This window comes from Phoenix dactylifera, chromosome 2 (assembly GCF_009389715.1).
Source record: "Phoenix dactylifera cultivar Barhee BC4 chromosome 2, palm_55x_up_171113_PBpolish2nd_filt_p, whole genome shotgun sequence".
Classification (NCBI taxonomy): Eukaryota; Viridiplantae; Streptophyta; class Magnoliopsida; order Arecales; family Arecaceae; genus Phoenix; species Phoenix dactylifera.
In genome coordinates, this window is record NC_052393.1 from 6,259,355 (window position 1) to 6,275,758 (window position 16,404).

Below are 16,404 nucleotides of genomic sequence, written 5' to 3' on the forward strand. Positions count from 1 at the left end.
CATAATTTTGGGAAAAAGCTCCCCGTATTTGGAAAAAAATGAGGAAATGAGAAAATGTTAGCTTGTAATAGTACTAGCAATAAATTTGGCCAATAAGCTGTTTTTAGCTGAAAATCCGAAATGGACCCCACTTTCAGCTGAAACTTCAAATCATGCTCCCTATAACATGGCTTCAACATTGGATTGATGCCATGCAAATTCAAACTATTAGAGAGAACTTTTCAATGTACAGATCAACAATAAGGAAGGTGTGTCCTTGAATATGTTGACAGTTTGCATATTTTTGATCCTCAATCGAGTGTAAAACATGCAGATACACGTGAGAACTGAGCACAAGTGGAAGAACATCAAACTTGAAACTTTCATGCTTGGAATGGAGCCCTATACAGTTTGTGCCTTGTTGAGTTGATTCAATCATGTAATAAAAGAATACTAAAAAGTGGTTGCTGTTGTCATTCTTCACAGCAATTGGCAGCATGTCCAGTCTAAGATGGAGGACACAAAATATGCTGAAACTTGACATCTCAGAAAGCACAATGTTCGAATAATAATTATCTTCATCATTCACCTGGTCATTTTGTCATGTAAGGTATGAGTAAAAATGGGATTTGATTTATATGTAGCAGTGTGAAATGGCCTTCATAGCAATCGTAGGAGTATTTCCATAAGATGTCATTGTACTTAAGATAATGTGCCTTAACCAATAATAAATAAAATATTGTCGAGGGTCTGTTTAGCTGGAAGCCTGGAAGTCATTCACATTGAGTTGAATATCTATAGCTACTGGTACAAACTTGAGAAAGCTAAAAGGTGCAAGGTTGTGAGAGTGGGAGTTGGAACAATTTTTTTTCACTTTCATGCGCCATTGAAATTTTAGAAGCTGTACTTTTTTAGGAATTCCCTTTGCAAGAAAATAACTAACTTTCTAGCATCCGACAGTGCTCAAGACATTCAACACCAAAATCTGACACTTCTCCAGAGATATTTTTGTCTGGTTGTCTGAGGAGATCATGGAAGATGAATAGCTTCAAACCTCAAATGGAGATGTTGTCTAGCCAATCACCATGAGAGCTTCCAGCCTTCTGTATTATGATTAAGTTGGGCTCTAATTCCTGCTTTTGTAGGAGCAAAGTCCAAGATAATGGCATTGCCCCACAATTGAGGGAAGTAATTTCATGAGTTATGTACAAGATCCAATAGTCGCTCGGTAATTAGCATATCACAAAAGACCAATGATTGCAAAAGTAGTTTGTATAACTAATATACAATAAAATCATTTTTATAGACACTAAATATAGATATCTATTATCATCACAAATATTTTCCCTTGTGCTTGTAAGACTATATATTGCACATCATGTCCCTGCTGTGCTTCTTACGTTTTTTAATTTTAAAAGATTAAAGATCGTATGGAATTTTGTCATGTTCAACATTTATTCTTTACATTCCTGAATTGTTACATCAATCATTCTTTAGATGGATTCATCCGAGGATTGGGAACCAACAACTTTGACTTTGAAAAGATCTAGCTATCAGATTAAGGTATCTCGTACAGAAGCAGTGGTAGTGGAAGAAAAATATTCGCCTAACTTATATGTAAGGTTTTCTTTACCTGCAATGTTCATTTGTCCTGTCAATTTCCATATTCTTGTGATGCTTTTTTGTGACTTTGCGGTTTTCACAGATCAAAGTTCCTTGTGGACACTCAACCCAGTTTGTGTTAATTTCTTTTGATGGAGCTAACCTACCATTCTGCACGGATGGGATGTCTCAGCCATATTACTTTGAAAATGATGTTCGGTAATTCATTTCATGCAAGTTTCTTTTAAATCATTTTTAGGCCCATTTCTTACTATTGGACTACATCTAGTTAGTTAATAATATTTAAACAATTTATGGTTTCCTTCTGCAAATACACTATAAATTGGAGGAAAGAGAACAGTTTTTACTAGCATAATATTGTCCTCTGCACTATGACTTGTATGAAATTATTCAGTTATTCATAACACAAAACAAAGATGACAAAATTCCTGCTAGATCAATTCGTAATAAAATTTATTGGCTACAGTGCTTATTTATATGAAAGTTGGAGTAAGGGTCCACAAGTTGAAATTTTACTTGAAAGAAAATTAACCTAAAAGTGCAAATCAAATCAGGTTAATTATGCAGAGAACTGTTAAAAATAAAACTCTTCACCAGGTGTGAATAGCATGCTCTTAATTTATTTTTCTTCTGAAGGGGTGAAATGTTCATGCTAGCACCTTCTTCGTACAGATTTCATGTTATATATAGGCCTATGAGGTTCAGTCTGATATAAAACTTGTTTGATTTTTCATAACTGCGTGAAATTTATATCGAGATATTGATATAAGCAACCAAAATAAAATTCTAATGAGCTTGATTAATAATCTGTCAGTTACTATCCTGTAGAGTATAACCAAATATTATCTGAATTGATGTTGTAGATTGCGGGACATTATCGTGATGACCATGAGATATTTCCAGTCTAAGGTATGCCTCCTTGTAGCTAAACCTGCTATCATATTTGTATTAAGCAACGAAGGTTTTTACGTGAAACAAACTCTTGAATGCATCTAGCAACTATATATCTTCCATATGTTGCATAAAACAGGCATCTTTTTTGTCTGTTTTAGATATTGGAATAAACTATAAGGTGTGAGGGGCTGCAGAGACATGGGGAGTGGAAAACTCATAACCTGTCTACGTGATCCACATAATACCCCAATTCGTCTCCTAAAGTGCCCAGGTCTGGTTGCATAGTTGTGCACTCACTACGGACCTTTTATTATACTTGATTTATTATAAGTTTCTTAGATGCCATGCGTGCATTAAATTCTTTGGAGAAATAGATGGTTATATGGTATGGAAATACAAAGTAGCTGTCATATATATGGTTTTAGTATAGGGTATGATGAAAAAGTAGATTCAGGCAAAGATGACAATCAGAGCAATAATATTGATGGGCATGTGGCCTGACCATTCTCTGGTCCATGTAGCTTCCAGATTCATGGAATTAGTGAATGAAGGTACTGTTAAACATTTCTTTTCCTTTCAATCTAAAGGAACGTTGTTTCTTTCATCTTTATGTCGAGTTTTGATTGGTTCTACCTTTATAGCAGTGTTCACCTTAATTGAACTTTATTTTTCCATTTAGTGGTGTTTATCCGGGCTGATTCTTCGATGGTGAAATTTGGAATCCAAGTAATTCAGAAGGCATTAGGTAGTGGGCCATAAATCTATCGTCCATGGATAGAACATGTGCTTGATTATGCAGACTCGTTGCCAGAATACTAAAATTTTTGCAATCCATGACCAATATGGGCAAAATAGGATGGGTAGCCAGGCAATCCTAAACAAAAGAGAGATTTTTCTAACTTCATGGGTGAACGGTGGTAAGTGGATAAGAGTAACTAATATGGGCAAAATAGGATAAGTACACTAGAATTTCTTCTTGCAGATATACTGTTCCCATGAGCCTTAGGCTGGAAGGCTTCATTCGGTTGGGGGTAATTTGGCATGGAAAAATAAATCTCATGTCAAATTACCATGTTTAGTACAAAAAATGATGAGCAAGATGGTAAAATAAATGATGAATCACACACCTATTTTATTGAGAAAGAAGGTAAAAGAAATACCACAAAGAGGATGGTATTTTTTTCCGCACTGGATTATTAAGTGGAGATAATCTCAAATTATTATTGCTGGATAGAAATGCCCTTGCTTTTTTTGTTGAAACCCACGAATGCCCTCTTTTAAGGCCTGTTTGGATGATTGGGCTGAAAATCCTATGAGATTCGTAGGTTGGATCAATACAACTAGCAAAATTATAGAATTACATGTTGGATTAGGATTTTCAGCCCGATCATCCAAACAGTCCTTTAATATTGTCAATCCCACAATAATCTCAACTCAAAATATAACACCAGCTGATTTAATGACTTAATTTTTTTGCAAATTAATCAATTAGCAGTGTGGTTGCTTTTAAATATATTTACTTAATAATAAATATATTATCTAATATATGTATAATTAATTTAAAAATATTTATTAACTCATATAAATATTTTCAACATTCGAAATGATCTGTATTTATAGCCTTCATGTAAGTGGGCCATAAATGCCCAAAAAATGGATTGAAGGAAAAAAGTCATTACTTGAATTTTTAATTCAAGGGCATTGTAGAAAATTTAGAAATATTTTCATATAAGATTACCTCCAAACAAACATAGTAATCTTTTTATGGTGCCATTTTTTGGAGTAATTTTTTCACCAATAAAACATGATAAAATTTATTTTTTCCCACAATCATTTTTCCAAATAAATGATTTTTAGGAATTGTCAGATTGCCCGATAATCTAACATACCCCGACCAAATGAACACGGGGATTATGTTTATTCAGCAATCTTAATTATCCAAGTGTTCATGATAGATAAACAAAATCAGTTTCCAGTTGGACTTTTCCAAATTCATGAACAAAGTTGATGGATTATGATTTTGTTAGCTGTGCAATTTCAGAGAACATATTTACTGAATGCTTTAGGAGCAAAACTCCTGCAAATTAAGTTCAGGTTCAGGTATTATAGTCTTAAGAAATGAATGTCACTTCGGCTGAACTATTCTACTGCATTGGCATTCAGAAGTGTCAATTTCTAAGTTACCCAAAGTTCAGTTTCTTTTATGTAATATTTTGGTCATAAAGTTCATTTTTTTTTTTTGACATGGCTCAAAAAATGTTTTGGCAAGTTGTGAAGTTGACTATACTTGGCTGCTACACCAATTTCCACAGCACAGCACATTATTACTGTCCTCAGAATTTTGGGGTTCAGGTGGAAACTGTAGAAGTACAACGATTCATCCCATCTTTAATTTCATGGAAGCATTCACTACCTATTTGACATATGGAAAATTAGTTATCCGTGCCAATAGCTCTTACCTCAGCTGGTTGGCACCCAACTGTAAACAACCACCATATTGCTCAAAAAAGAATATTTATCCATGTTCAACTAAAACCCCATTTTGTATCTGTACAACTGAAGTGAGATAAAACTAGAGCAGGATTTTATACTCATTATATCTTAAGATGTTAGCATTATTACTGTTATTTATACTTTGTTGTCCAGCAATTAGTTGATTCTGATTGGGTTTCGTGCAGGCTTTAGATGGTAAAAAGAAAGGCAAGATTTAGGCATCATCATCAATTTTGAAAGTTTTGGAGAAGCTCAGTGATTTTTTATAGATATTTTAATCACAAAGGACATATTTTGTATTGCAATGATGCGTACATGTAAATGAATATTCTCTCATAGTTAGTATTGTATATGAAAACAATAATTCCGAGTTCTTCAAAGAACTGTGTATCATGAACATGTATCTTAATAGTGGCAATTGTTCGATCTTTTGTATTCAATAAAATTTATGATCGTCATCCTTGAATGGGGCAAACTTTTGGATTGATGAGTTTTAACAATTCCTTAAAATATAGCATGTGATCGAACATCCAGGCCTAGAAGTGGAACCATCCCATGCTAATTTATAAACATGAAAAGGTTTTTTGTTTATTTTGGCATTATTTTATGCCTGAATGACCTGCATGGAACGGTTGGCCGTGTCGTTTTAGACAGCTTTTGTAGGCACCAGTCTCAAATCTCTGTTGGCACGTCTCTTTAGGGACCTACTCTTAGTTTAATGCGATCCATATATATATATATATATATATGTATATGTATGTATATTGTAAAAAAAACTGACTCTTAGAACATGTGAGGTGCTACCTCACGGAGGTTTGTGGAAGTAATTCGTAAGGAAACTGACCGAGCCGCGTTGCCCTACAATAGCTTGCTAGAGAGCTTTGAATTACGCTTTTTCCTGGCAAGAGTTACTGTCTGTGCAGTGTTTACAAGATTCATTCGACAATCCGAAAGTTTTAAGCAACATTTTCCATCTATAATTGAAGGGAATTATTTTTAACTCTCTCCCCTTATGGGGTACAAAAAGCCTCGTGCCGAGTGATGTCAAGTGATTGAAATCTTACCTCTAATAGGAGACTGCCATGGATGAAGAAAACCAAGCGGAATGGAACCCATAAAACACTTAAAAAAGAAAAAAAAGAGTATTAGTGTATATTCTTTTTCCTTATCTCGAAAGGCGACCGGAGGTTGAGGCTGGTGATAGCGAGCCCGTCCGACTCTCTGGAGACAGCCATATACGCGGCCCAGGGTCACCTGAGGTAACAGCACTCCCATGGGGGGTGGGGTGGGGGCGCCTGGATATATGAAGGGGCCAACATCCCTAGCTACTCGGTCTCCCTCACTCTCTCAAGCCTCCTACTGCAAAGAGGAGGAGGAGCACCGTGAACTAAAATCCAGCAGCGTCGCTTCTCCCTCATCTTCTTCTAGTAATGATGGGTAACAGCACCAACATGGTGTGGAGCACCGTCAACTTCTGGACTACGCAGATAATTGGTGATACAGAGAGGTACTCTCAGACGTCCCATTCTTAATAGCCGATCATGTCTTGTATCATGTTGTTTGTAGTGCTGAACCTTAATCTGGTGCAATGTTGATCTTTATGTTTCTCTTTATCTATTAGACTATATGCTAGCAAGGCAAAAAAATTAATCTCTCAGTGCACCTATAATGTTTATTCTCCCAGTGCACCTATAATGTTTATGTTTGATGAATTAATCCATACTTGACCTTATGCAGTGGTTTTGGGAACCAAGGCTGTTTCAGAGTTTATAGCACCAGTCTCTTCAGCATGTTAGCTAATGATTCCTCTCGAATTTTTGGAGTAGGAATCGAAATCTTTTCTAGAGTTATAAACTGTGTCTACCAACTCCAAGATCCTGCGTTCTTTCTTCTGTGCTATTGCTTGTTTGTTTTTTTTTTGTGTGTGTGTTAGCATATTGTATATTTGTCATTGGTAAGATGCCATTTGAGATAACGCGATTCTTGTAAATTCTATTTATGAGGAATTTTTTGATCATTGATGGCATTATTTGAGTTTCATTTGGTCTTGAAGCAACCGAAGCATTTTGGCTTGGTGTTTCAGCAGAGCTCTCAACAGTTTCCTATAGGATCATTTGAGGCTGTGTTGAAAGTTCTCAATTTTTTTTTCTTTGGCGCATGCGAGTAATTGTTTATTATATGTCTGTTTATATTGGACAAAGCAAATGTCTAACAAGATGCAGCTAGGAGTTGTCTTCTGGCATGTGGGTAGGATTTTATATTTAGTTGATTTATAGCTCACCATTCAGGAGAGGTTCTATGGACTGAGCTAAATTCTGTTTCTTTTTCTTTATGTCGCCTTCTTTCTTTTAGTGCTGAAGGTAGTGTTTATGCGACCTCATCCATCTTTACATTTTTAACTCAGTAGACAAGCGCACACCTATACTTCGTCCACCTTGTACTAGTTTTCAGAAACTATTCATCTATCTCCCCTTTCTTGCATGTAATTTTCTTATAGACTCAGAAGTTTGCTATGGCTGTTCTGTGGCCATTTGATTTTGTATCAAGATATCCCTGATTTTTGTGTCAATAAAAATTGCACTCCTGATTATTTATTTACTTATTTATTTTCTGTGAAAATTTCTTCCCTTAAGCTAAGTCTGTCATCATCTAAAAGTTTCCTCCTAGACTTCAGCACTCATCCCTGGTCTATTTAATTATTCACCCATTTCTCCAATTACTTATTTCTTACTTCTTCTGATTGGGTGCATACTTTTGTTTATATAGAAGAAGGGATTTCTAGATGTCTAAGAAACATTTGCTGGCGTAATTCTTGATAACCATTGTTGAAAAACGATTGCATTTGGGACATTGAAAATCCCACCCAAAATAATAATTTCTAATGATATTTTGTTCCCATTGTCATGAACTTTCCTTATAAATCAGGCTTAGGCTGCAATCGATTCCTTATAAATGGAATCGACTATCGGATGTGTGTTCATACGAACAACTGACAGATCCCAAGCAGTAAGCATCACAGTTAAATCTAAATACCTGTATTCCCATTTTGCTTCTGAAGGAAGTCGGGCATTGCATGCAGTATTGCCACATTGGAAGGAAATATAATCCAGCCCATCTCGAACATGTTAGCCTTTCTATCTTCCTATTTTTACGAAGAATGCACTGTGTTATTTCTTGTTATACATAACCTCCTTGTTCCATGTTGATTTTTCGATAGGCCAAAGGACATGGACACTTCGAATTCTCGACGGCTCTGTCGTTTGCTTCTCAGTATAGTTGCTATTATTGGATTGGCAGCCATTTTGACAATCTCTCTTTTGAACCAGCCACCAAAGAGATCTCAAAGGGTGTGGTTGAAGAAAGGGGATTCAAATAACGTGTCTCGATTCTTCGATCGCATGGCTTTGCAGTTGAATTCTATAGAGTGGCAGTGCCCCTGCAAAGCAATGGATGTGGTCGATTACGTTGTGGCCATGAGCTTCAATTGGACAGACTACTTCATGCTGTGTGCTCCAAGCTAGTGCGAATACCTCGAGGCCAATACTGCCAAGTGGGTTCTCTTTGCTGCTGTTGCTCAGGTTGGTGGCTTTGTTTCAGCCATGTTGTTCGCTCTGCGCACTGTGTGTTGGCCATTGTTCTGTATGCTCGTTGGTTGGCCTACTTGTTTCGAGACTTGCCTGAATAAAAGAGCAAATGTAAAGAGCCAAGGAAGTGATGAGCATGGAGACATTCTAATGGTTAATTGCAAGGAGAGTGAGAGTTACTCATGCTGAAACCTTGGGAATTCTTGTGCTCTAAAATTATATAGCCGCTATAAAATGATTGAGAAGTTTGCGCTCATGGTCGAATTTGCTACTCGCTAAATTTCTTCCTATACGTGGACATTTGGTAGGTTTTCTTGTCGATAATATGGACATTTGCGGCTTTGCTGAAATGTAATCAGTTAATGAACGGCGACATCCTTCTTCTTTTTTTGGCTTAATTGCAGAGATTATCTGAACATGTCATTTGGTCTTCCAAAAACGCTTCAGTTCCGTGGTTACCGAAAAAATTATTGGAATGATCTTTGGCTTGTATTGGTTAGTAGACCTCGGAGCCAGTTTGGAATTGAACCAGCAGAAGTTTGGTCCGAATGGCTGATGAAAGTTGGAGAAATCACAGCTGATGTCTTTATTGCTTCCCGCTCGTTCTTGGCTTGCTTTGCATTTGGGCTCGCAGCTCACATGTTGGGTGAATCATATTTAGGGGTTAAGGTTAGTTTATCTGTTTTTTTCTGAAAAGCTTAATTTGCCCTCTCCCTCACACTCACACACACACACACACACACACACACTAGCCCATGTTTTATTGTTTCTGGATAATATATACTAAATATTTCGTTATCTTGACTTTGAACATGGATTCTTACAATATGACTCATCCCGTGCAGATGACCATCTTCGGACCCCAAAGACCTTAAGCCCATTTACTCTGTTTGAACCGGACCGTAGACTTGAGAACTTTATACAAGCCCCAACCTGGCTATGTTATTCTGAGATCGTAGTAGCAAGTGTTAGAATAATTTTAGGAATCACATAACAACCTTCATGGCTCATAATATTTTTCTTTATCAGTGTGATTCTGTATCAATTTATATTAGTATTTTTTGTTAAAGTAATTTTAGGAATCACATGACAACCTATACCATCTATAATATTTTTTATGTATTGAGTCCAGTATGTATAATTTCTAAAATATATCGAACATATTAAAAAAAACATAAAAATAGGCATCTCCTCGCAGCAGTGTGGAACACCTAATGACCCACAACGTTTTTACTTGTTTTCTTCTCCGTCAACGCCAGTATCGTATTTGAAGGCATAGAATGGGCTTTCATTCAAATATTGTCATTCCTCTACCCATAAAAATGACCCATCCGTCTCTTCCGTTCTGTAGTCCATGCGCCCATCCCTTCCAACCAGTCCTAAAAGATTGCTTCCCCAAAAAAACTTCCCTTCCAACCAATTGCTATCATGCACTTGGAGTTATTTATTGTGCATTCAAGAAGCAAGAGAATCATTGCAAGACAAATTCCATACCAGACGCAACGTTGTTCCCCTGCCATCATTTTTTCTTCTTTTTTTTTGGTATAGCATCTGGTCTCTGATAGTTAGTGAACCATTAATGCACTATTATTGACCATGGACCACATTAATGTCCTATTCTGGGGAATGCTCGAGAGAGGACTAATGAAATCACCATATATTGAGGGTGCGGAGTAGAAGAATATGACCAGAAAGAACGCGTAGAAGTATAAAGTTGTGCTTCCCCCAGAGCCTCTTCCGGAATGGTTAAAATAATACCACCTGCGACGTTTTCGATTCATATTCTTCAAGCCTTATTCTGGATATCTTGATTTTTTTCCCTTGCACGCTGAATAGCAATAGCCGCCTCTTTTGTCCACGAGCAATGTACAAGCTTTCTAGATTTATTTATTAAATAAATAAAATTCGAATTTAAATTTTTGACCCATTTAATTTGTTTTGATCTATTTAACAATAAAATTTAAATTTTATTTAATATATTTAAGATATGTTTAATACATTTAAAACTTAATTAATTTGTTTATATTTTGTTTAATCCGATATGCTTAACTTATTTAATCCGTTTAAAACCATTTAATCTATAAAAAAATCATATAATCTATTTAACCCATCAACTTGACTTAACCTATTTAATAAACGAATTATGTAGGTCGGATTTCATTACTTATTTAATAAACAAATTAGATTTAAATCTGAATTTTTAACTTATTTAATAAACAGATCAGGTTTAGATTGATGAATTTTTATTCTGATCTGCATCCAATCCGACCAATATCCAACTCAACCCATTCCGAATGCCACCCCTAGCCCAGCTCAGCTAAGTTCCAACCCTTTGGTGGTATGATCTGACAGAGGTTATGACAGTAGCAGCACATGATAGAGTTGGTAGGATGACGGCACTAATGATTTATATTGGTGGTAGAGACGATAGCGGCACGATGATAGCGGTGGTGGAAATGATTGTGGTAATAATGGTGGTGGAGATGATGACAACAATAGTGGTTCCAATGATTGTAGGAGAGGATAATGGCAGCGATGCAAATGATGGAGGCAACAATGAAGGTGGTGCTGGCGATGATAAAAGATATAAATTTCTTATTTTTAAAAATAGTGAAAATAAGATCTTCTTACTTTCACATTTTTCAGAATAATGAAAATAATTTTTGAAAATAAAAATAAAAATAATAATCTCAGACATATATTTTGTAATGATTTTTTTAATTTTATTTTGAAAAATTAAAAATAAGAAATGAAAATGATACCAAATAAGTTTAATGTTGTTTTCATTTTCTAGGACCATCTGCCGGTGCAATAGTTGGTGTTCGCCGCATCATGTCTCGGACGTTCAGTCCATCCCCAAGCTTTGTGACCCACTTCAAGCAAACTATTCCAGAAGTTCAAGCAACCTAAATTGGATTCCAACTTCAGACTCAATGAGGTCAACATATCAACAGCTATTTCAACCAAAAGAAACAGTCTGCTCCCCATGGCCACCAATGTAGGCCACATTCAATGCCGTCATGCTAGCTCTGGACAACCATGGAAGATGCCTTCTAGTTTGCTGATAAAGTCTCTTAGCAGTTGTGCCACAGTGTAAGTGATAAGGTTCAGGGGAGCTCATGAGTACTAAATAAGGCTATTAGGTGGCCAAGAATTGCCCGCATGCATCATCCGTACGTGCGTGTGACTACATCGACAAGCATCCACCATTTGCAATGTACTGAATTGGCTCATAAGCCTCAATTGCTTTCTTTACGTTAAAACAAGGCCTTCGCCAATTTTGATCCATAGACTTACAGCTTGAGTTTCGCACGGAGATCCTATGTGAATATAAAATATTGCAGCATCCTTTTACACCTTATGTACAATCTCTTGATTAAAGAGGAGATTCTCGGCATGCAAATTTTGTTTAGGACGGAGCCATGGACCGTACTCGACCGTAACGATCCTACTCCATTAGGCTCTCCTTTTGAAACCCAGATAGAAAACATTATTCTTACGGACATCTGATCCAGGTCCGACTCTGAAAGTCTTTCCACGTTCCAGCTTTCCACGCACTCTTTTATTCTTTCCACACCTTGGGTGACTTGAGCCTTAGCTACGAAGCAAGCACCAAAAGCCAAGCTCTTCCAACCACAAGGCATAAAGCCCGTTTTGCTCTGCCAAAGAAACGCGTTGGAATAGGACTACAAATGATTGCTTGAACACGTGGACCGAACCATGCCCCGGGCAAGTCGATCGAACGCCAAAGTTCACCGAAAGTTTATCCTGGAGACAAGAATTACCAACCAGCAGCCACATAGGCGAATCTAGAGTGCTTCATATAGATATTGTCCTTTACATCAAAAAAATATAGATATTGGCTTTGGCTGCATCTCTATCTATGATCAATATAGAGTGCTTCATACGAACCTTCTCCTGACGTTCCGAACGCTTTGTTTGCAAGTAAACGCTTGGTTTTCTTATAGTGGCATCTGTTGCACTCGAATAACTTCTCTCGGCTGAAGTTCTTTGGAAACTTCCTGTGTCTATACATACACATAAATGTCCTTCCTTTGCTCCATTTAACTTCTTCGTAGTCAAGATTTTATGCAATCGGTAGGCAAGATATCCTAAAAGAAGTCTCCGACTCAAGTCTTGTTTGAAGATATTTCCATAGACTTTCGAAGCCCTGGGGTTTGACCCAAGTCTCCCAACTTTGTGGCAGCTGTCTGCACCATGGCGAGCAGTGATTGGAAAACTTTTGCACCCCCAACCAACATTATTGATCGAGGTGGAGTAGCCGAGTAGGTGTGAATCTTATAGAAGACCCCGAGTCATCCCACTCGCAGCTGCAGCAAAAAGAATTTTCTTTTTCTTTTTTATGTCTTGGATGCGTTATTTGAGGCTCTTTTAGCACTGCTCTTTCTGGATGATTCCATACACCCCCTTTCTTTTGTTTTTTTTTTCTGTGATTGCTTAATCAGAGGCCTCCTACCCTTTTCCTTCTCTCATGCCCTTGTTTTCTGAGGGACTTCACAAGGCTAGGGAAAGCAAGCATCCAACAGTACTCCCTTGAGATTAGATTAGTTCAACACAAGGTGGGTCCATAAAGTCTCGTTCCTCACGGGAAGAAAACTCGATCCAGCATTTAAATCATCTGATTGTTATATGTTATCAACGAATTGAATTGGTCATCGAATGGAACTTGTGCCAATCATGTCTTTTTTATCAGATAATTAATTAGAAGCTAGGTGCGAAATGTATATTAATTGATCCTATGAAGGGTCACCCTAACATAGAAAACTCCAACTAAAATATAAGTTACCAGTCCGTCCTATGTCATTCAACCATTCAAAATAACACAAATAAACAATCGTCAGGATTCAACTAATTGAGATGAATTCAAGGCAGATGATTATGATATTAAGCTTATAATAATTGACGGTCTTGCACGTAATCTAATTTCTATATACAACTCCCCTTATTAAAGCATCAAAGTCAAAGATAGGTATGTTTTGTTAGAAACGTTACCAGTGTCCATCAAATCAACTAGGCAAAATAAATAGGTCGATGAATACTAGTCTCAAATCAACATCATCAGAATGGAAGAAATTAATGTACACAGCCCATCTTGCCCATCCCATTTCATGCTGTTTAATGGATGCCTAGCTAAAGTTGTGGCAATCCATGCCCTCGCGATTATTTTTCACCAAAGAGGACACACGTGGACAATCTGACACACGTGCGAGCACGGAGTCAACCAGGTCGGCTGGTGGTGGGACCCAGGGCGATGGCCGCGGTGGATGGCGCGAAAGCGACGCGTTGGCCGGCTGGCGCTGCTTTCCCGGGTCCTTCCTGGCGTGCCGTGGATGGCGGCTTCCACCGCCCACTGCCTTGACCTATGGAGCCGCCCCTCCCCCTCCGCTGGTCAACACCCGGACGAAATAATAAGCTCCAATAAAAATTATATATCAAATTAAAAATAAATATTATGCGTTTTTTATTTTTATTTTTCCAGATCAATTGGTTTTATACGCATTGGTTATTGAATCGATGCGACCAGACGCAATCAAGAAAGATGGTGGTCTCATCACGGTAGTGATCATGTGGGTGATACGTAGCCACGTAGGTGGGTGAGGGGTGGACGAAAGGAGTGCACCGCGACAATGGACAACTTGGTATGTATGGTCAGTTTGAGTCCTGTACATGCCCATCAAACGCTGGTCATCCTCGCCGACGAGTGAAGGCTCGTAAGAATTTATTTAAAGCTAAATCGACCCATCAGGTGAACTTCTACTTCGCAGCAACCATGCAGTGATACCGGAGGATGCCCGGAGAAAAAACTAAGCTGCCTTGCACCATCCAAATCATAGATTGAGGTTGCTCCTCTCTTCTTGATTTGATTATTTAATATATATATATTGGTGTTTTGCTCGAAAATATTCATTGGCGAGTTCGATTTATAGGGCAATAAAAATATAGAATAAGAAGATATTACACATTTAAAGCTTCAATGAAACAGCCTCTTTATGTAACATTTAGCTAGTTATGCAATTAGCTTATACATGAGGCGGCATACATATTTGTTTGGTTTATTCTTTAAAGTACATACATAATTATGATTCCAAAGCATAAACATAGGAAATTAGGTTAAACAGCCAAATATTTTTTTATTGCCTCCGTGCTAGGACCACATAAATTGCATGACACTCGACAAAGATCTCCAATAACAAGGGCGAAAATTAAGGAAGAAAAGAAAAATAATATTATCATCTTTACTTATTTATTTCAAACAAAAGATTGGTAAAAGCCCCCAAACTTATATATATTTCACAACTCCGTATCAGAATAGGCATGGCTACCTGAATTTATCTATCCATAAAAGCAAAAGAAAAAAAAAAAAAGGCGTACCGGTAACACCATACCAACACCGGACCCCCGGCTTCGCTGACGGTTTAAGCTATAAGCCCTTGGAAGCCCAAATGCTGCGGGAACTAGCCGATGCTACTCCGGCCACAATAAGTTCACTCTGCCTTTCTGAAAATGAGAAGCATATAAGATACGGCTAAAAGAAGACAGCATATCTTTCTACGTGCCAGAAACCTAACAACCCGTCTCCTGCGGCACTATTCCGTTAAGCCATGATATCATCCCCCCTTAGATTTTTCCAAGAGTCAATTTCGTCAATCTAAAACCAGGGTTTCCCATAACCACAGGCCAAGGTTTTTCCATGGGGGCAGCAGCACTAGAATTAAATAATCCTATCCACCCTCCACTAGAAGATTCCCCGATGGTTCTGTCCACATTCGCCGAATTGCGCATAAATCGGACTTTTTTCGGAAAATAAGGGATGATAACTTGGTATCGCAGACAAGCGTCCCACCTCCTACTGTAGACCTTCCCATGGACCATCCCTGTCTCTCTTTGTTTGTCTTCGCTGATCTTTCTAGAGGCCTATAAAATGACCGGATTGGCCTAGACCCCGAGCAACCGTCATTAAAGAGGCAGTTAGTGGATGATGAAATGTTCATGTGGTTCGATTAATTGTCTTTTCTGGTGGAGGTCGGTTTGGCTTGGATGTTCTCTTAAACTTAATTGGCTGGAAGAGGAGATAACGTCTGACCAAGTGGCTCAAGTATGAAATCCACTCCTCTGCATGCTATAAATGAACTGTATTCTATTTATAATTTTATTGGCAGGATCGTAATCAAGAGCCTCGTGAGTCAAAAAGATTAGGCAAAGTGCTTTGGTGAGGCAAGTTTCTTGAAGCCTATGCGTCAAGAAACGAGAAACTATTCAAGCAATATTCAGTTTCCGGCTTCTTCTGCGAAAGTGTTTAAAATTACATATATCTTTCGCTAGTATGATTTCGTTCATGCTACATAATTAATACGTTACCAATGTACCAATACATTAAGTACAAGTTGATACGAACTCTTCAACTGTCGAACAACCAACTGCTACATATCCGGCGTACAAAAGAAATTCCCAGAATCAAACTAAACGGTTGATATGGAGGCTCTTGCAAACTAGTGTACGCACGATTTCAAGCGTTGCCGGCATGTGTCTCGCCCAAAAAAGGTAGGGTGTATGCTTTGGTCTAATTGGCAAGAATGTGGTCTGTGGCCTAATTGATGATTATAACATGGTAATTATTTTTTTATCTCTAATGGTTTTGGCACCATCGTAATTGATCCGCAAACTGATTCCTAATTAAATAAGAAGTGAGGCAAGAAAACAACGTACACCTAATTTAAAAAGTGGCATCAGAAATAAACAAATGGGATTGATGGGTTGGGGGGAAGATGTGAGGGAGGGCCCAAGGCAGCTTAGGCTCGGAGGGAGCCTC

The 16,404-nt window shown here is 37.7% G+C and overlaps 2 protein-coding genes and 1 long non-coding RNA gene across 13 annotated transcripts in view; 2 read left to right on the forward strand and 1 right to left on the reverse strand.

Moving 5' to 3' along the window:
* Positions 1-5,460, forward strand: part of LOC103711776 — a 33,191-nt gene extending 27,731 nt beyond the window's left edge. For 10 of the 11 annotated variants that reach the window (XR_005508335.1, XR_003386592.2, XM_039118959.1 and 7 more), the window contains 4 exons: positions 1,477-1,596; positions 1,685-1,800; positions 2,466-2,511; positions 5,175-5,460. Coding sequence is in view for 9 of the 11 variants with exons in the window: in XM_039118959.1 (XP_038974887.1) it covers positions 1,477-1,596; positions 1,685-1,800; positions 2,466-2,511; positions 5,175-5,207 (315 nt within the window). In the remaining 2 variants the exon portion in view is untranslated. The remainder of the gene's footprint in view (positions 1-1,476; positions 1,597-1,684; positions 1,801-2,465; positions 2,512-5,174) is intronic. The other variant, XM_039118971.1, reaches the window with a different exon arrangement.
* Positions 5,461-6,157: 697 nt separating this feature from the next.
* On the forward strand, positions 6,158-8,827 carry LOC113463028. The gene is made up of 2 exons (XM_026806458.2): positions 6,158-6,496; positions 8,207-8,827. Exons 1-2 carry the CDS (start codon positions 6,420-6,422, stop codon positions 8,508-8,510), a joined length of 381 nt encoding a protein of 126 aa, XP_026662259.1. The 5' UTR covers positions 6,158-6,419; the 3' UTR covers positions 8,511-8,827.
* A 4,643-nt stretch (positions 8,828-13,470) lies between these two features.
* LOC113463030 lies at positions 13,471-16,309 on the reverse strand. Its single transcript, XR_005508353.1, has 2 exons — positions 14,967-16,309; positions 13,471-13,979 (listed from the first exon to the last, which is right to left on the reverse strand). It is a non-coding gene; the product is annotated as an uncharacterized LOC113463030 (long non-coding RNA).
* Between the last annotated feature and the right edge of the window lie 95 nt (positions 16,310-16,404).

Coding starts and splice junctions, on each gene's coding strand:
- LOC113463028 (XM_026806458.2), top strand. CDS start 6,420: ATGATGGGTAACAGCACCAACATGGTGTGGAGCACCGTCAACTTCTGG. Junction 6,497..8,206: donor ATAATTGGTGATACAGAGAG/GTACTCTCAGAC, acceptor ATTTTTCGATAG/GCCAAAGGACATGGACACTT.